This window comes from Puccinia triticina, chromosome 5A (assembly GCF_026914185.1).
Source record: "Puccinia triticina chromosome 5A, complete sequence".
Classification (NCBI taxonomy): domain Eukaryota; kingdom Fungi; phylum Basidiomycota; class Pucciniomycetes; order Pucciniales; family Pucciniaceae; genus Puccinia; species Puccinia triticina.
In genome coordinates this window covers 6,483,316-6,504,333 of record NC_070562.1, presented here as the reverse complement: position 1 = coordinate 6,504,333, position 21,018 = coordinate 6,483,316, and the positions used below count along the sequence as shown (strand labels likewise).

At 48.0% G+C, this 21,018-nt stretch overlaps 2 protein-coding genes across 2 annotated transcripts; both read left to right on the top strand.

The window, feature by feature from the left end:
* Nucleotides 1-10,175: 10,175 nt before the first annotated feature.
* Nucleotides 10,176-11,903, top strand: PtA15_5A744 (uncharacterized protein; the record flags this gene model as incomplete). The annotated part of the gene is made up of 4 exons (XM_053169538.1): nucleotides 10,176-10,292; nucleotides 10,358-10,472; nucleotides 10,551-11,418; nucleotides 11,480-11,903. The coding sequence occupies 4 exons, from the start codon at nucleotides 10,176-10,178 to the stop codon at nucleotides 11,901-11,903; spliced, it is 1,524 nt and encodes a 507-aa protein (XP_053020725.1).
* Nucleotides 11,904-19,144: 7,241 nt separating this feature from the next.
* PtA15_5A743 (uncharacterized protein) lies at nucleotides 19,145-20,601 on the top strand (the record flags this gene model as incomplete). Its single annotated transcript, XM_053169537.1, has 4 exons — nucleotides 19,145-19,202; nucleotides 19,317-19,556; nucleotides 19,640-20,409; nucleotides 20,491-20,601. 4 exons carry the CDS (start codon nucleotides 19,145-19,147, stop codon nucleotides 20,599-20,601), a joined length of 1,179 nt encoding a protein of 392 aa, XP_053020724.1.
* Between the last annotated feature and the right edge of the window lie 417 nt (nucleotides 20,602-21,018).

The following is a 21,018-nucleotide window of genomic DNA, read 5'->3' as shown; positions in this document are numbered from 1 at the left end:
CTTAATAGCCTTCAATTTCTTCTGGGGGAAGAGAAAGAGAATTCCTTTAAACAAGTTACCCTTATCTCATTTTATCTCTTTGTAGACTTTGGTGATGCTCTAGTTATCCCACAGGATCTTAGTATGATGAAATAAATGGGACTGAAGCAGCAGACACGAGTATGGTGAGTGTGTTGGAAAGGATATTGATTTCATATGAGACAACTATACAGAGAAATATAGAGAGATGAAACTTACCTGAAGCAGCAGACACGAGTATGGTGAGTGTGTTGGAAAGGATGAGGAAAGCCTTTCCAACGTCTGCTACTCCAGGTTATGTAGTCAAGCAGAAACAAAGAAACAATGTGACAGGCGTGTGACATGAGATGAGCGGATGAGAAATGAAGATCGAAGCAGACAACCAGATGAGCCAACCTCAACACCCCCCCTTGCTGAGAATCTGAGATGAGAGAAAAAAATGAAAACATGAGGAAAGAAACTGTAGTGACAACAAAAAAAACTAAACGATACCAAACATAAGGCGGTGCTTTTCGAGGAGCAGACGGGATAGCGGTTTTGTTAACATATCAGCCAGCATGTCATGTGTCGAGACGTGAAGAATCTTGATTTTGGAGTCTTTGACGCACTCGCGCACAAAATGATATCGCGCATCAATGTGCTTGGTTCTCGAGTGATGTTCAGGGTTGTTGGCCAGAGCCTCTGCACCTTCGTTGTCGACGTGGAGAGGAATTGCTTGCTTTGGACGAAGGCACAGTTCAGTTAGGACGTTGCGGAACCAGAGACCCTCTTTACACGAATCCGAGAGAGCTTTGTACTCTGCCTCGGTGCTGGAAAGAGAAACAGTCGCCTGTTTGCGAGATTTCCACGAGACTGATCCATCACCAAGACGGTAAGTGTAAGCCGAAGTAGACCTGCGATCCTCCCTGTCTTCAGCCCAGTCGGCGTCAGAAAAACCCCCGAAAACGAGGGAGCCGCCAAGACGGAGACGGAGATTTTTGGTAGCAGCGAGGTAACGGAGAATTCGAACAGCAGCCGTCCAGTGAGAGTCGGAGGGGTCCTTCAGGAACTGAGAAAGCCTGTTCACGGCGAACGAGACATCCGGTCTGGTGCATTGCGCAACCCACAGAAGAGACCCGATCAATTGGTTGTACGGACCGGATGAGATGGGATCTCCGGGCTTGCGCCGGCGGAGATCTTTGAAAAACGAGTCCGTAGGTGTCGATACGTTGAGGGAATCTCCAGGAATAAAACGAGAGATCATATCGTCGATATAGTGCGATTGGGAAAGATAGATCAGACGGTTTTCAAGGTCCCTGGTGATTTTGATAGATAGAAAATGATGCAGGTCCTTGTCAGCCCCAATTTTAAATCGAGAGCCCAGGGAAGTTATGAGCCCATCTACATGAGCCGGCTCGCCCACTACCGTGAGATCGTCCACGTGAACTGTCACCGCACACACGAGCTTCTTGCCGGTTATGCGGAAGTAAAGCGTGGGATCGTATTTCGATTGAGACATGCCAAGATCCACGAGAGCAGAATTGAGTTCTTGATTCCACTGACGGGGAGATTGTTTCAGACCGTATAAAGATCTGGTCACCTCGCATACATAGTCCGGGTGCGCGGAATCTTCGAAACCGATTGGTTGCTCCATGTAGATCGGCTCGTCGAGGTGACCGTTTAGGAACGCGGTTTTGAAGTCAACCTGGCGGCCTTTCCAGCTCCGGGCGGCGAGGAGAGTGCAGATGAGACGAAATGTCTCCATTCGAAGTGTGGGCGAAAAAACCTCATTGTAGTCTAGACCTCGAATTTGGGAGTAGCCCATGGCGACCAACCGCGCTTTCAGTTTCTGAATAGATTTGTCCGGTCTGCGTTTGACCTTAAAAACCCATTTTGATTTTATGATACGACGTTTCACCGGACGCGGTACCAATTTCCACGTGTTCATCCCTAGAAGAGAAGAGAATTCTTCGTTAGCAGCCTTTAGCCATTTGTCCTTGTGTGGGGACCGCTGAAGCTGGAGGTCTTGGGAGTGTCAACTTCTTCAGGAGCAGTCGCTGATTTTGACCACTGCCCGTAGCGATCCGGGGCTTTCCTGGATCTGTTGGACCGTCGTACCGGTGGAGGCGAGGGGACGCGGGGCGGGGGAGGCGGAGGAGGGTTCGCCACTTGAGGGACACGAGGGGAGTTTTCCGTAGTCGGGAGAACGGGAGGCAGCACCGGTGGAGAGGACCTGTGGAGCGGTGAAGGTGGGCGAACCTTAGGAGGAGCCCGTGCGACAGGGGAAAGCAGAGGAGGAGATGGGAGAAGAGATGGAGGAGATGCAGGGCGAAGAAATGGCGACGGAAGGGGGATCGGCGACGGGGCAGACTTACCGTCCGATGCATCTGTGTCATTTGACGAGGAGACAGGCGACGGGGTCCGATCTCGAACTCTGTTCAGAGGTGCATGCATGGATGCAGTCAGCCGTCGGTCAAAGCGGGGTTGGAGAGGTATGTTTAAGGGTGGGGAATCAAGGATGGATGGAATGGATGGAGCAGGGACGGTGGGCGCCGCTGGAGGGGTGGAAGGTACCGTGGAAGCAGTAGGTGGCAACAACGGGGCGCGGTGGTCAGGAGAAGGCCAGGGTAGTTCGACCGTGACCGTAGGAGACGGACCTACAGTTCGAAGGTCGTATGGGAAGACAGAGTCATCGAAAAGGACATCGCGGGTTTTGACTGCTTGACGGCGCTCCAAATCCCACACGCGATATCCGTTTCCATCCGGGAGATAGGAGAGGAACAACGCCGCTCGAGCTTTCGGATCAAGCTTCTTGCGATTCGCCTTGGGCACCTTGTACCAAGTTAGACAGCCGAAGGGATGTAAGTATTCAACAGCGACGGAATCATGACCCAGAAGAGAATGAGGTGAGTGGAAACCAGAAGGGGTGGAGAAAGGGATGGAGTTGATGGAATGAAGAATGTGGCAAAGAGCGTCTGCCCAAAACGACTTAGGAAGTTTGGAACTGATCAAAAGACATCTGATCAAGTTGCCAATTGTCCTGTTCGCACGTTCCGCAACACCGTTGAGCTCAGGGGAGTGGGGAGGACCCGGAGAGTGATTGATGCCAGAATCAAGAAGAAACGTCTCAAATGCTTTGGAGAGGTACTCTCCGCCATTGTCCGATCGTAACGCACGAATGATAAATCGCCCATCCTTTTTGAAGGACGCTTTGAAGAGTTTGAAACAGCGAAAAACATCGCTTTTGCATTTCAATGGCATGACGGAAAGAGACTTTGAAAAATCGTCTATGAAAGTAACAAAGTATTTGTATCCCTCTCGGGATGCGACTTCGAAAGATCCTACATCCGAATGGATGAGTTCTCCGGGGACTTTAGAGCGATAAGGAGAGCGAGAGGTGAAAGGTGACCTGTGCATCTTCGATTGAATACAGACAGGGCATTTGCGGACATCGGCCTCATTCATGGATGATGGTTTGATCCGGTGGAGCTTGAGAAGGCGGCGTAGGGACTTCAGACCTATGTGTGATAGTCGTTGATGGTAACCGAAAAGAGAATTATCAGCCAGTTGTCCAGGAACCAGGGAGGCGGAATGAGACGTAACCTCGGCGGAAGGGAGGTAGAACAAATTTCCCTTTCGGTAGCCCTGGCCGACGACGTTTCCGGTGACCTCAAAGTCATTCGAGTGATAGATGTCACAGGAATCCGGGGTGAAGACTACTCGCAAAGAAGCGTCGCACAATCCAGCCACGGAAAGAAGGGGTTCGTGAAGAGTGGGGACGACCAGGGTTCTGATGGCTTTGGAAACGGCCAGAGGAAGGGTAGAGTAACCTTTGTGAGTGGCCGACACGACAGAGTTGTCTGCAAGGCGGACCGGAGTAGATGTGACCCTGAGTTGAGTGACATCGTCGGAGTATGGGGTCATGCTCATCGAGCACCCGGAGTCGATGTTGGCATTGACCGACGTTTGGAGGGCTGTGACGGGAGTGAGGAAGTCGGTAGCCGTGCCAGCGTACGCGGATTCGGATTGGTCTGACTCGTAGGATGAGTCACTGCCGAGTTCAACGACAGTGGTGAGACCGGCCTTGGCAGCCGGTTTGGGTGTTGGACGGTTTCGTCCAGAGGTGGGACGTTTGTCCCTGGAAGAGCCTTTGTCAGAGTCCGAGCGACTACTTTGATCGGTGTTAGACCTGCGGCCGCGTTGGTGATCATTCAAGACCCTAGCCGCACTTTTACAGGCCGATAGCTCATGACCCTTAATGCGACAGAATGAGCAGAATAGAGACTCGTTGAAGGGAGGTCGGGTCCTGGTGTTCGAAGAGGTTCTCGATTGGGCAGCCGAGACGGAGACGGCGCCTTCGACTCGAGCTTTGCGACGAAGGGACTCTGCCTTGAGAGCTGCGACAATGCGAGCCGAGGTAACGTTCTCCTCGTTCATCATGGCGGACACACAGTGCAGCCAGTCGACGGGGAGAGATCCCAAGAGGGCAGCTGCATGGATGTCGTCCACAGTGAGAGGTTTCTCGGCGGTGACGAGGGAGTTGAGTCGCTCGGCGCATACCGCCATCTCCTTGATGTGGGAGTCGATGTCATCTTCAGTCAAACAAAGAAGGACTAGCTTGCGGAGCCAGTAGATTCGGCCTCCCGCGGTGGAGTCCAGATGAGCCTCGTGAAGAGCGTCCCACATCCCTTTTGCATCGTCGGGATACGCTTGGATAAGACGAAGGTTGTCTTGGTGAATGGTTCGGACGATGAAGGAACAAACGTCGGCGTTGTCCTTGGCCCATTTGGCGTTACGATCTTCGGGCTTGACTTCCTTGAGGAGATAGCCGAGACTGATAGAGTTCAGGTGGACTTTGACGACGAAACTCCATTTGAGATAATTGGAGTCGGCCTCCGGAGCCTGAAGCTGAGGAATTCCAGTGACCCGAAGTGACGAGTTGTCCGACGAGTCTGGAACGTTGAATTGAGCTTGTTCGGCCATGATGACCGAGTTCGTTTCGTAGAGTGTAACGAAGAGGGGTTTTTGATCCTTATGTTGGGGGGAACACACTATTTTCCGAGTGTTTTACGTGCTGGAGGTTGCGCTTGACTAGGAAGAGCAACTGGGACTCATAACCTGATGAAATAAATGGGACTGAAGCAGCAGACACGAGTATGGTGAGTGTGTTGGAAAGGATATTGATTTCATATGAGACAACTATACAGAGAAATATAGAGAGATGAAACTTACCTGAAGCAGCAGACACGAGTATGGTGAGTGTGTTGGAAAGGATGAGGAAAGCCTTTCCAACGTCTGCTACTCCAGGTTATGTAGTCAAGCGGAAACAAAGAAACAATGTGACAGGCGTGTGACATGAGATGAGCGGATGAGAAATGAAGATCGAAGCAGACAACCAGATGAGCCAACCTCAACATAGTATTCTTGTTTTTTAGGGGCTTTCAGTTTTTTTATGATTTTGTGTTTACAGTTATATAAGTAAAATTACAGGTTCTATTCTTATTGCACATTACATTGGAAAATCTTGCCGCGCCAGCGCCTTAGATCTAATCATTATTTATCTAAATTTCTTGCGCTTGTGCACCAGATTTTATAATACTATTTCTCTGATCTTGCCGCGCTTGGGCTCAAGTTTGTAACACTAATTTGTTGCTTAATTTGGAACCCTTTTGGACACTTAAGATGTCTTAAGGCTTGACAGCTACTGTAGTCATTGTATTCACCAGGGGGGATTTTGATGCACTCTCCAGAGAGTGCCATACTGTACCCTTTTTCTGTAACTGTGCTGGATGCCTTTGATGAAAGTAGTGTAAGAAGTAATGAAAAATTCTGGAACTAATCCACAAATGATCTGAAACTGATCCTGGATTCATGCATAAATTATCCAGAAATCATGCAGGAGTCAACTGGAACACAACTGGAATGCAGTTGAAACCACTAAGACACAATGGCCACAATCAAATCATAATTCCATTTGAACTGTTTATTGATTGAGATGAATTCTTGGGGTTCAATTCATATTATTTACATGCACATGAAAGTGGTCATTGTTTTCAATTTGCTAATTTAACCCTCATGTGCGCGCGTAAAAGGTTGTCACAAATTTCAGGTTGGGCCTCCCGCAGATCAACAACATGTACACCCCTGTTAGAATTATGTGAAAGGCCCATCTGAATTGGCATATTTCCCTAAAGAAGGCCAGTATTATCTAGAATTGAGCCAAAAAAGGATGAAAGTAGGGAGAAAATATGAGTCAAGTTAAGCTTGGAGGTTTGTGATCCCAGATTTCAGCTAGACATCCTGGCTTCTTAACATATATGAGCTTGTGAGTTGTTTTTGTGTTTTTGTGTTTTCCAATGTCTCCATGCACATGCATGTGATTTTTTTCCACTTTGCCAATGTCACCTTTGTGTACGCGCGTACATTAGGGTGACAGATCACTGGAGGGGCCTTTCACAGCTCCATTACAAGTAAAACCCGGTCAGAAAGCCATGAAAGCCCCCGCAAGTCACATTTACATTGTGTGAAACCCCTTTGACATAGAGAAATTGATCAGCAGAAATTCACCATAAATGAGTAATAATTGGGCATTGATTAACTATGATTTCATTACAGGTTGTAATTAAGTTATCATTAGAAAATTGAATGGTTCTATTCAACATTGCACAAGGTCCTGTGACAATTTGGCATAAATTCTGACACACTTCCCATTGACTTCTGAAGAATTTATCAATCATTTCCTAATCCACATCTGACTCACATCAGACCCAGAACAACATAAAATTAGACTCTGGCACTCTCTGGAGAGTGCGTCAAAGTCTCCCCTGGTGATTGGTTCTCTAACCAAATCAACATTTGCTCATCATCTCACTCTGTTAAGCTGACCACTCTGTTAAGCTGACCACCTTCAACACTGTCTAAGTCTGTTTCTGTTTCAAGCTTTTCACTTGCACATTTCCTGGTCTCATCATTACTGCTCATCTTCTAGGTTTGTCTTCTGTGCTGTTGTCACCACAATTATCCGCTTGTGTCTAACAGCCACCTCATCCTCCAAAGACTTTTTGTCTTATACTTCCACCATTGATATCAGGAGTGTCTTAGCTTATTTTAACTCACTTCAAACTACTCTGTATTAATCCCCTGGCAGTAAATTTTGTGGAGCTGAAACCAGGTGACTACTTTTTTCCTGGTGTATATACTCCTGAAAGTGGCTGGCAAGCTTTTTTTCCCGCAGATAGCACTCCACACCCAGACTGGACCTCAAACCAGAACACTATCACTGGCATTGCTACTGCTACGGGGTGTTTTCAAACTTAACCCAAGTCCCTCGCTGCTGCGGGCGTCTGGCCTTTCAAAGCAACCCTCTGATAGCCCTTGGCAGGAGGGACTTGCGCACTATTGCCCCTTTTTGGTGTGCCATAGAAATGGCCACACGCACCCGGGTACCCGTATGGGTGCGGGTACCCGGGAAATATTTTTGGTAAACTCCCACACCCACACCCGCACCCGCACCTGCCAGGCAGGTACTTGCAGGTGTGGCCCATTTTTGCTCAGAAGAATATGTATGTATGTGGTCACTGACCACATATAAACATTACCTTATAACAAGCGAGGGGCAACCTGTCCGTTTGCGTGCAAAGGGACAGGACAGAGCCAATGTTTTGTCCTTTCTGTTTGCGTGCAAACGGACAGAGGTCCTGTGACACTGTTTCAGACTTGTCACAGGTCCGTTGTTTGCATACATATCTGATTGCCCTCACCACCTCAGATCCTTCTGGTACCGCTGGTACCCGCGGTAAGTACCGCCGGCACCAGCTGGGCGGTGCCAGGTGCCCATTTTGGCCCAAAAAAAACCCGGTACCCTGGATGATTGTCTGCAGCTGCGGACAAGTCTGGCCACTGCGGCACAAGGTCTCGGAGTTTGCGGCCCAAGTCACAAGCTCACAAACTCTGAGACAGGCAGGTACCCGGACAGGTACCCACTAATTTTTTCCTGGAAAAATTGTCTGCAGCTGAGGACAAGTCTGGCCACTGCGGCACAAGGTCTTGGAGTTTGCGGCCCAAGTCACAAGCTCACAAACTCTGAGACAGGCAGGTACCTGGACGGGTACCCACTAATTTTTTCCTGGAAAAATTGTCTGCAGCTGAGGACAAGTCTGGCCACTGCGGCACAAGGTCTTGGAGTTTGCGGCCCAAGTCACAAGCTCACAAACTCTGAGACAGGCAGGTACCCGGACAGGTACCCACTAATTGTTTCCTGGAAAAATTGTCTGCAGCTGAGGACAAGTCTGGCCACTGCGGCACAAGGTCTTGGAGTTTGCGGCCCAAGTCACAAGCTCACAAACTCTGAGACAGGCAGGTACCCGGACAGGTACCCACTAATTGTTTCCTGGAAAAATTGTCTGCAGCTGAGGAGGGTACCTGCTAAGTTTTTCCTGGCAAAACACAACACCCGCACCTGCACCCGCACCCGCCGAGCGGGTACCCGCTCACGCAGCGGGTACCCGCCCACGGGTGTTGGGTACCCGCCGATGGGTACCCGTGGCCATCTCTAGTGTGCCAAGAATCTGAGATTGGCTGGGAGGAATATTCAAACCTCTATAATTCCTTGCCACAACAACATTTTTTGGAATAAAATTGCTGAGGTTGAAGGCTAGCATATGCCTGGCAGCCCTTCCAACCTACATAATTTGATTCATTTCACAAAACTCCTTCCACTCCGTAAAAAATTCTCAATAACACTGCAACATTGGATTTTGCACTGAATGGGTCTGTGCTCACCAACTCAGATTTCATAGTTCTTTCTATACTTACACATGTTGAATATCATTTGAACTGGAAAAAATGTTACTATTTTCTCTTGCACCTCCTTCTTCCAACAAGCTAATAATTACACAGAAGGTTACAGGAGATGACCAGTAAAACTGATGTGAAAGCTAGCTTTCAGATGCCTGCAAGGGTGTGCAAGCTAGCTTTCAGATGCCTGCAAGGGTGTGCAAGCTAGCTTTCAGATGCCTGCAAGGGTGTGCAAGCTAGCTTTCAGATGCCTGCAAGGGTGTGCAAGCTAGCTTTCAGATGCCTGCAAGGGTGTGCAAGCTAGCTTTCTATATACATAGTGCACCCAAAACCCAATCTTGCTGTGCAAGTTTGGGGAGGTAGGGTCTAAGTCCCTCCTGATGGAGGCTTGCTTTGTGAGTTCAGCACCGAAGTCTCAAGGGACTCGGTTAAGTTTGGGGTGTTTTCCACTCCACAAACATCTCCAACAGAGGGCCAAAGGCCCATGAAGCTAGGATATTTGACAGTGTGTATTACCACCCCAACAATGGGAGTTTGATAACACTACCCCACATTCATTCTTCAACACAGCTGGCAAGCCTCTTTCCTTCCTAGAACAGTGCACCACCATTATTAGTGCCACTGAGACATTGTGGTTGCCCTCCACACAGCTGGTGGCGGCAGGAAAAACCGCAGCAGTGGCCCAGACTGCCAAGGCCCTCAGCAATTGAGCCATTCCTCAAAAAAATTGGAGGAATGCTATCCTTTTCTGGGCCTGCTGTATCTCCGCTTTCCAACACATCCTTCAAACATTTTTTCCCCTCCGAGGGGCCCGGCCAACCAGGGATGAAGCACTGAGGGAAAAGGGAAATGGCAAAGATGAAGCTATGCCTATGTACCATTTTGTGTAACATACCGCACAAAAAAGGTATCAGGTTATACAAAAACTGATGCCAACGAGAACACGCGCATCAAGGCTTTCCTGCCACGCGAGAAGGGGGGTCCGCTCGGAGGGACATTGACGCTGGGTCTCTCACAGCGGATTTTTGGGAAAAGCTGGGTTTTGGAGGTATCCAAGTCCGAGAATCCCGCGAATCTGGATGAGTCGGCGTGGGCAGGGGCTCTCCGCAGGCCAAGCGTAGTATAGGCGCACAGGATCAGGCAGCCGAAGCGAGCAGGCCCGGAAGCTGAGGGTGTGATCCGAGCGTCGACGATGGCCAGCTTGCCCGCTCATCGGGCCAGTGAGGCCTGGCTGTCTGGGCCCAGGTTTGGTTTCGCCGCCCTCTCGGGAAGGTGTACTGCCGGCCAGGTCGTCGTCGTCGCTTGATCGCCCGCTCAGAGAGAGGATGGGTTGAGGTTGGCATAGTGGGGTGGGTGTGATGTGAGTCGGGGCGGCTCGGCCGATGCGGGCCGCGAGCCACGCCCACGCCCAACCACATCAGTCACACCCCCGACCGACCTCTGAGCCGCCCGGCCTCGCCGTAATACCGCCCTTAATCGAAATGAGCGTCTTGTTCGAAGTTGAGCCCTCCTACCACTACCACCACCACCATCATCGTCCAGAAACTGACCGATGTCTTCGTAGACGAGTCTGGGAGACCTGGTGCTCGACTTGGACGTCGACCGCTGCCCGAAGACGAGCGAGAACTTCCTCAAGCTCTGCAAGACCTACTACTACAACTTCTGCTCGTTCTTCAACGGTGAGTGAGTTTCAGCCTAGACTGGGAAGACAAGGAGCGAAGGTTTTTGTGAACTTCGGCTTCGTTTTTTTTTCTTAGTGCAGAAAGACTTCATTGCCCAGACGGGGGACCCGACGGATCTGGGCACAGGGGGGGAGTCGATCTGGGCGCGACTTCCGCCGAGCGGCTCGGCTGGTGATGAGCATGGAAGGCGACACTTCAAGGCGGAGTTGGGGGCGCAGAAGGAGCACCACAAGACGCTGAACCATAGCCGACGGGGGACGCTGGGGATGGCGGTATCGGAGGGGAAGAGCGGGAGCCAGTTCTATCTGACGCTGGCGGATGGGCTGAGCGAGCTGGACGGGAAGCATGTGGTGTTCGGGAGACTGGTGGAGGGGTTCGAGGTGCTGGAGCAGATCAACGAGGCCTTAGTGGACGAGCAGGGCCGGCCGTTGCGGGAGATCCGACTGCGGCACGTGGTGGTGCTCGACGACCCGTTCCCGGACCCCGTCGGACTGGAGATCCCGGCCGACTCGCCGCCTCCTCCAGAGGCCGCCGAGCGGGGGAAACATCTTCGGGTGGCCGACGACGAGGAGCTGGACGAGGATCTGGAGCCGAGTGAGGTGGAGGAGCGTCGACGGGAGCGCGAGGCCCGCGCGCAGGCTCTGACGCTCGAGATGGTCGGCGACCTCCCGTTCGCCGAGGTCGCCCCGCCCGAAAACATCCTCTTCGTCTGCAAGCTCAACGCCATCACCCGCTCCGAAGACCTCGAGCTCATCTTCTCCCGCTTCGGCCCCATCCTCTCCTGCGAAGTCATCAAAGACCCCAAGACCCAGGATTCTCTGCAGTACGCATTCATCGAGTTCGACCAGCGGGAGGACGCGGAACGGGCCTACTTCAAGATGGACGGCGTGCTCATCGACGACCGCCGGATCCACGTCGACTTCTCCCAATCAGTCTCCAAGCTGTACGTCCATCTCTCTCTCTATCATCATAATCCGCTGGGGTCTGAAGAGCTTGGCGAGTAGACATTCCGACTGGATCTTCAAGCGCACCGGCACCCGCGTCAAGCCTGGCCAGCGCTATGCACAGCGCCCCCGCAAGCCGCCCGGGCCGGGGCCGTCCCAAGCCGGGCAGTACCCGATGGCCTTCGACGAGGCTGAGATCGCTGGCCGGTCCGGCCGCCGCGCCGATGATCGAAGACGGGACGACCGGAGACATGACGATCGGAGACATGACGAGCGGAGACAGGACGAGAGGAGACATGATGACCGGAGACATGATGACCGGAGACATGATGATCGGAGACAGGACGACCGGAGACATGATGATGGTCGCAGACACGCTCAGGCCGGCAGGGCCCATCGGCCCGACCCGCGTGCCCGGGATGCTGAGCACGAGCGGCGCAGGCGGCGGTCGCGCAGCCCTGTGACTGTGGGGGCCCGCCGGTAGTGATGGATGCTGTACGCGGTGTTCTCCGTCTGGGGTTGTTGTGTGCAATGTTAATAAGGGCCTGTACCACAGCCGCTCAAAAAACTGTTTTTCGTGGGTATTGGCTTTTCTTGCAGGAAGCAGTTTCCCCTCAAAAGACGTGTACCACAGCACCTGTTTTCCAGCCGACAAGCCCCTTCGGAAATTGCCAATTTCCAGAAACAGGTCTGTCCCTGTTTTCTCAAGCAATTTCCATACTTGCTGCTCACACACCCCCAGTATATGCCTCAAACACATGAATTGAGACACAATCCTCAGTGCAATCTCATTGATCCAGTGGTTCACATGACCAGCAGCTCACCTGCTCCCCCCTCCGCTACACCTAACGCTCTACCATACCTGCTTTGAGTTTGGCTTTGCCTGCTCCAGTATGTCAAGCACCAAAGAAAGATCCAAGAAACCAAACTACCAACGGGCCTCCCTCCTACAGTTGATTGAAACAGAATTTGCAGCTGGTAAACAAACTGGTAGTGGTGGTTTAAAGAGGGAGGCATGGCAAATTGTTGTCCAAAAACTCAACCTCAAGCATGGGTTAAATCTTGGCACCAACCAATGCAAGAACCAAAAAAAGTAATCTTTGAACACCTTTCATTGACTTCAAGTTTCTCCGTGACCAAAGCAGCTTTGGATTGGATGACAAGCGTAAAAATGGTCATCACCAAGAAAACATTTGGGGAAGAGTTGCTTATGAGTAATCCTTGAAATGTTGAGAGTAATTCTGGACTAGTGCATATTGAATATGCATTGTTGTGTCTGTGCGGGGAACGTACAGCCATTCTCAAAAAGCTTGCGGGCTCAAGGCTGAAAAAAGATTTTTTTTATTTCAGCCAAAGGCCTGTACAGCTTCACTGTACAGGCAGTCAAAATCCCTTTGGGCGGCTGTTTGGCTTGATGAGGGTGCCGCGCTGGCCACAGGGCAGGGGAGGGGGATGTGGCAAAGGGTCCGATCAGTGTAAAATTGGTCCAGGATTCCAATGGTCCAACCCTTGAGCAGACCAGAGCACGGTGGTATTCAACACATTTTTTGGGCCCGTCAAATACTGATTCGTCAAATATTTGAGTATTCGGAGATATTTGACAGAAAAACCTCCAAAATAAATTAAAAACACCAAACAAATTACATTTTTTTTGTTTTTGACTTCCTTTGGCTCATTTATGGCCCATACATTTTTGAGGAGGTCATCCTTCAAAAATATCATGGTGCCAAAGACACTTGCAATGTTGCCCGAGGCATATCTCATAATGGCGGACGCACTATTCAGAGTGCTGGACACACTTTTGATAGTGGCGGACGCACTTTTCATAGTTGCGGACACACTTTTAATAGTGGCGGACGCAGCTTAGCGCGCACTCTTTTGTGCCCTGCGTGCTTAGCGTTACTAATTAGCGCAATTGCGCATATCTGTGCTAATGCTACGCTAAAAGCTAAAATAGCTTTGCGCCCTGTGCGCGTAGCGTCAGCGCAAATGGGCGCAATTGCGCTAACGCTGCGCTAAAAATAGCGCATTTGCGCTGCGCTACGCTACGCTAACAGCTATGGTTAGCGTAGCTGACCCACTTTTGGGCCATTTCAAACTCATCTGAGGCCTTTGGGCCCCAGGAAAGCTTGCATTGGCCCTCTACGCGCCCCTTTGAGCCATTATTTGAGCTTAAATTTGCCCAGGCATTATTTGACTCGAATTGAATTCGAATACAAATACTCAAATCAATTTGATTTGATGTGCTATGGTCTGCCCTTGAGGCCCCAAAGTTAAAAACAAAGAAAGTAGTGATTTTCTTACAATCACATTAATGTATGCAGCCTGTCATACAGGGGCTATACAGGCTTTGAGGCTGAAAATAGCAGTCCAAAATTTGGGCCTACCCAACCGCAAGCTTTTCGAGAATGGCTGTACTTCAGAATTCAAGTTTCACTCTCTGGTTTTTTTTCACTCACTTTGTTCCCAGTCTTGAGTTGTTTGGTTTGCTTGCAGTCAATACTTGACAGCTCTGTTTATGAAGCTTAGGGCAAAAACCCGTCAAAATTAAGGGTTTTGGCGCCTAGCACTATAACTGTGCTGATGTAAACACTAGTAATGTAAATTACTAAGCTTGTTACGTGGTAATTTAGCCACTACAAGGGTTTTTAAACACTCTTTTAAAAAGAGGAGGATTTATTATGTAATTAATAATATATAATTATTAATTACAGGGAATATATTTGGCGTAAAAAGTAGGTGGTAAGCGCTTAAGCTGATTGGCTGCTTGTCAGAGGCGGAGGTCTCACGGCAACTACTTTTAAGGATAAAGCTTGTAAATATGGTAATAAGGGATTTTTGATATTTAAAAGTTTAATCCAGTGGATTTTACGTGCTGGGGATAGTTTAAAGGAAAAAAAGGGCTACAGTAGTAGCAGAGGAGAATATTCACGGCAAACTTACAGTTTATGGGCGGTGAATGGTCTGGGGGATCTTTTCCTGAGGGCCAAATAGGCCTCTATTTATAGAGGGGACTTCAGTGGGCATAAACACTGAGTCCTTTTCTCCCTATGGGAGTATCCAGGGGTGTAGCCGTGAAAAAGGGCTTGGCTGTGGGTAATTTAATTGTATTGTAATAGACTAATTTCCCTGACTCTGTCACATGACATGTTTATAACCAATTGTCATGTGAAAGAGCTTCAGTAGAAGTCTACATAATACTTTCACGGGGTATTTTCACACGAGTAATATTACTCATTAATATACAACAGTTTAATTTTATGTACATTGTTTGTTTTACTAAATTTATGTATGTAATATTATTTTTGGGCGCTTTCTGGGGCCAATTCTTATTTATACAATTAGTACATGAAGGAATAGGAATAAGGGGGTACTTTAAGTGGGTGACCCCCCTTAATTTATGATGAGGAATCTGATTCTGCAATAATAATTTAATAATAATTATTATTTACTAAGTTATTGCAGTCTTTTGGATACTTGATGTATCTCCAAGGCTGACAATACTTCAAGGCACCAAGTCAAGAGTCAAATCAAGTGAGGATAAGAAGAACATGTACAAGGTAAAGATCAAATATCAAATAACCACTCAACTTACTCAAACTTTGTACCAATAATCAATTATCTAGGCCCCGTTTGGCACCAATATAATTGGTGAAAAAATCACGGGTGAAATAATCCGTGACATTTTGATTATTTCACCTGAAATAAAATGTAATTGAATATATTGCTGGCGTTTGTCACATTGGTATAAACCCAGCCAGCCAACCACCCACCTCTCAATCAACCAAGAAAGCGAATGGACAAACTCGCCCTCCACTTGATGACCACCCACCCGGTCATTGTGTATAGCCTATGACCCACTTCACCCACTCAATGACCCAGTCGGTCATAGAGTGGATGTATTGTAGTCCACCCAATGAACAGGACGGTTTGAGGGGACTTATACATATCCACTCAATGGCCCAATTCGTCATCGAGTGGAGTATGTTCCACTCGACAACCGACCGGGTCACTGAGTGGATACCTACTCCACTTGATGACCAACCGGGCCATCGAGTGGAGTATTCATCCACTCAATGACCAACCAGGCTATTGAGTGGATAAGTCCATTCAATGACCCGGTTGGTCATCAAGGGTCATCGAGCAAGTCGAGTGTTATATAATCCACTCAATGACCAACTGGGCCATTGAGTGGATATATGAGTCCACTCATTGAGTGGATACATTGAGCCAGTGGAGTGTTGTATGATGTATCCACTCAATGAGGTTGATAATCGAGGTTGGGAGTTGCAAGGGTGGGTCTGATTTCGCTGCCGATATATCGGCATGTAGGAACTGTAATTATAAATTATTTCATGTTTTGAATATGTCAGTTTGCCAAACGCCATCAGCATTTTACCGATATAATTGTGAAATATTTGTGAAATATATCACTGATTATGTTGGTGCCAAACGGGGCCCTAGTCAAGTCACCAAAGGTCAACTTGTTTCAGGAGGAGCTAACTCAACCACATACTCAAGGGTTACATTATGTTTGTATATTTTATTGTTTTGCATGTCTGGTTAGATAAGCTACTAAATCTTGTGCTTCTTTAGTGTTTTGTGTTCTAGTCTTGTTTATCTCAAGTGTTGTTGCCGTTGTTCAGTTTCCTGTATAGATAGCATCTTTTCTCTTTGTGTTTTTCTTTGATTCTCATCTCATTGATTGTGTGATTTACAGCTCATCAAATTTGTTTTCATTCATTTCTATTAGCTTGTTTTCTACTACTACTGGCTGAAATAAATATCAATTCTAAACAAAGAGTGATTTGCAGATCATCACAGAAGAGGATTTGCCAAACCAAAGGATAAGCCCTTTCTGTTATACAATATTGTTCTGAGTCATGTCTTTGATGGGACAGTGGCCACCAGCAAAAAATGCTGAGTTTCACAGGTTTTAGGTTGTATTCTTTCACACATTTACTTTTATTTTCCTCTTTCTGTGACATCTGAGTTGTAGTATACATAGCTCTGTAGCAGCAGGCGCAGAAGAACTTTCCTCATCCTTCCTCAACCATTCTCATCTCAAAACTGCATTGTGTTTTGCTGCTCCAGCTCATTCACTGGAACAAAAAAGTGGGCACACTGCTCCCTCTGCTGACAACCAATGTGATCAAAATCACACCAGCAGCCACAAGAAAGATTGTGATGGAGGAAAATGGCAATGATGATCCTGATGTTCAGTCCCCAGCCCCTTTTATTGACCTGCAGGGACCACATAATTTAGATGAAAAATACACTAAATGTAGTGTAGTTTTTGCGTCCTTGCAGATATTATTTTTTACTTTTTCCAGCACAAAGTTGAAAAAACTGCTTGTCCAAAAACACAATTGCTTCATAAGTCTCTCCTTTGGGAGGTGGCCAACACAACATCCTATCCCAGCAATCCACTTAGCGTTGGATTGAATTGGATTATCTTGGCAACCCAATCCACACGTATCAGATTTCATTGGGTCACCAATGCAATACATATACATTGTATCAGAGCCCAAACCAATCCAATACCAATTTGATAATGATATGTGTATTGTGTGTAGAGACTGTAAAATGAAGATGTGTCTGGTGAGAGCCAAACTCACGACCTCAGCTATGTTGAGACACATACTAGAGTGCTGCCTTTACCAACTAGGCTACAGACGCTTGTGGCTGCCAGCTGGGTGGTTGGTTGGTAGTGCTCATGGGTCAATCTGACAGCCCTCCATACTGTGGTGATACATCATGGTAGCAGACTAACAGACAACTCAACATTGTATTGGTTTCACTGTTGGTTCAGTGTTTGATCATTATAAACAATATTAAATTCCACAATCTGTCCTCCTCAAGACCCCTGATATAGAAGTCACAAAACGTTTCTGAATCCCCTCAACTACACCAACAAATCAGCAGTAAAAAGTCTGTAGTGTCTTGTTGCAATACTAAAATGCCACACTTTTTTCTGTCAGCAAAGCAAAACTACCAAAGAACGTATCCACCTTGAGAAAAGGAGAAAAATGTAGGGCAATCTTCTTGCCACCAAAAACACCCAATTCACTCATGCCAAAAAGCTGGCTTAGGTCCCAAGCCACTCCTTTGGAAGCTTGCTTTGCAATGTCTCAACAGAGCTCCAATTGAGGCTTGTGTTAAGCTAGTGATATTGTAAGGTTCAACAAATGAGGGAAAGATAGTTTGACCAAGCAATATGGGCAGTTTAAGGTATTTAAAAGAACAAAGGTTAAGACCAAGCCTTTTCTCAATCCTTTAACTCAAATTTCTATAGGTAAGTAAAGGTATACATATGATTATAGTTTAATCTCATTACACTTTGGAAGGAGCACCTCCTGTCAATCTACAGCCCCCTGCAGAACCAGATCTGCAGCCAGGAAAATTTAAGTTTTACAGCACATGCTGTCCCAGGGGCTGCAGATCTGGTTCTGCAGGGTTTGTAGATTGCAATGGGAAGTCCTCCAGTAATAGCCTGGTTTGCATTGAAATTTGCACACTATTTTCATCACATACAGCATTAAAATTTTACAGATTTTTAAAATTTTCAGATTCATATAACATCACTAATTCTGATGATTGAAAAGTTTGTGATACAATGCAACACAATTAGCCTTAAAGTTGCCAAGAAGCTACAATTTCTCCCCCCAATAGCTGTAGCCATACCGGGTAAAATATGGAGTGGCATAGAAAATTGGAGGTGTAATATTTCCTTTTTGCAAATTTGACCAGTCCCTCAAAGCAAGCTTTTTGGGAGACGTGCAACCTGTATGCTTCTCATGACCCCAATTTGCCCGGGGTGATAGTGCATATATTCACTTTGTGTGTGCCCGCCACGGTATTATTCCAAGCGGGTATAGTGGTGTGGGCTATAGACTATGCGGGACAGGTATGTAAGCTGTGAAAGCTCTGTGAATGCCACACAAAATGAAGGTGAAAGCTCAAAAGGGTATGTATGTAATTCATGCTATGTAGATGAGTGAGGAAAAGAAAGACAACAGCCCAGCAGGGTCTACATATTTATACCCTACGGCTATCATGAGGAAACAACTGTAAGTGGGTGCTCCCTCAGGGAGAGCCCTGAGGGGCTCAAGGTGTAACAATCAGAACAGAAGATAACCCAAAAGGTAACTAAGGAACAAGTCAGGATACAAGTGTTCAAAGTTGAAATCATAAAATTTTCAATACATAAAATCATAAAATCATAAAACTTTCAAGTGATGATTTCACATGTACCATTCTAGAAATGTTGCTCTAATTTGAGTGTTTGGGTGCAACTTATTTTTTTCAGCTTATAATTTTATGATTTTATGGTGTTATGATTTTATGCAAGTCAACTTTGAACACCCTAACTGAAATGGAAATGGGCCCAAAGACCAAACAAAGAAACAACCAGGGGAAATGGAAGAGAATTGTGTGGCACCCTTGTTGTCTTGAGGCGGAGGCGCACATGTCGTGATGGCCATTAGCACCCAAGCCCGGTGCGAGGGCTCCAGATGGAAGTGTCGCAGGGCTGAAGTCCTGAAACGTTCAAAAGGCCCAAGCCCGTTGGGAGGGCAAGGGTCGGGTGAACCTAGGAGCCGGCGTCCGGGTGTCACGAGCCCGGCTTCACGGGCAAGTGCAAGGTTTCCGTGACATCCCTATCATCGCCGCTGTGAATCACCGACCGGAGCCCGCCCGAGCCGACGAAGGACAAGAATAGCAGAAATGGACCCGGAATCTTGGAGAACCCAATCCCGTACTGTTGGTGTGCTTGGAGCCACTGGTCAGTATCTTATCTGGGCGATTTTAGAAGGAATGGATTAAACCCTCGAGTTGCTGACTTTTTTCTTCTCCTCGAATGCCCTGCATGGCAAAAAACAAAAACGAACGCATGAAGGGACGGTCGGGCAACGATTTATTGTTCTGTTGTCGAAGCATCCCAACTTCAAGTTGGTCGCCTTGGGTGCATCATCGCGGTCTGCAGGGAAAGCGTACTCCCTCTCAGCTCGATGGAAACAAGCTGTCCCGATACCCGAGAGCGTCAAAGACATGATTGTCCAAGAATGTTCTCCCGAACATTTCAAAGGCTGCGACATCATCTTCAGCGGTTTGGATGCCGATGTGGCGGGAGATATCGGTTCGTCTTTCCGCTTTTGGCTCGGTTCTGGTCTTATGTATATGTTTTTGAGATCCCATTTACCCCATCTTGCCGCACCGAAGAGTCCCGATTTAGAGCGCACGACTTGGCCGTTTTTTCAAACGCAAAAAACTACCGTCGGGACCCGCTGTGTCCATTGATCGTGCCACTAGTAAACTCGAACCACTTAGGGATCGTAGATCACCAAAGGAAGACACATGTCGACCCGATGACAAAGCTACCTTCGCCTCTAAAGAAGGGATTTATCGTCACCAATGCGAATTGTTCGACTACGGGCTTGGTAGTCCCCTTGAAAGCACTAGAAGCAAGCTTTGGGCCGATCGACAAGGTCATCGTCACAACCCTCCAGGCGATATCCGGTGGAGGCTATCCCGGGGTGCCTTCACTGGACGTCCTGGACAATGTGGTCCCGTTCATTTCTGGAGAAGAAGAGAAGATTGAATGGGAGTGTCTCAAGATCCTCGGAACACTAGACGACGCGTCTAACCCGACTTCAATCGTCCTACGGAGCGAGACAGCGACCGACCGCTCGTTGACAGAGATCCAGCAGACGTCGACGGGCCCAATGAAGATCAGTGCCACCACCACTAGAGTCCCTGTGCTTGATGGCCACACCGCCACCGTCTCACTCTCCTTCAAAAACCAGCCGCCTCCTTCTCCTGAAGACTGTGTCAGAGCTCTAAGAGCCTATCGTTCAGCTCCTCAGACCTTCAATTGCCCCTCTGCTCCGGTGCATTCTATCTTTGTGCATGATGAAGAGGATCGGCCTCAGCCCCGTCTGGACCGATACTTCCAGGACGGTGCCGGAGTCAGCGTGGGCAGAGTCAGAGAAGTAACTCGTCCTTCTTTCCCTAAAAAACATATCGACAACTGTTGTTAACATCAAAACAAATGTTTTCTTGCCTTGCTGTAGTGCCCCGTCTTGGACATCAAGTTCATCGTGCTTTCGAATAACGTCAGTATTGGTGCTGCGACCAGTAGCATCATGAATGCCGAATTAGCTGTTGCTCAGAACGTTGTGTGAGAGAGGAGCTCCGTATGATCATCAGCTTCCCTCCTCACAAAAACGACACCGTTTGAAATATGGAAATATTCTACATACTATTAAACCAACATTTCTTTTTCTCTGCATCACATTGACTACTTGATGACAGGTGTCTAGTTAGATAGCCAGTTGCACGTGCCGTAAGTGGTGATCAATGACCATCCCATTGATTGCAAGCAAGAGCTTACGTGACAGGGTGACGTTATCCCTGTGGAAAAACAGCTGAATCTCGGCCATCATCAAACAAGTCCTAATTTCAAACCCCCCTCCCTGTTCAACGGCAACCGTCAAGATCTGTACCCATAAGAAACACACTCCCCCACCTGAAGCGGGGACATCCTCACCACACATGAGAACAGCTTGGACGGGCCTGGAAATGAACACTGTGTAGTGGAA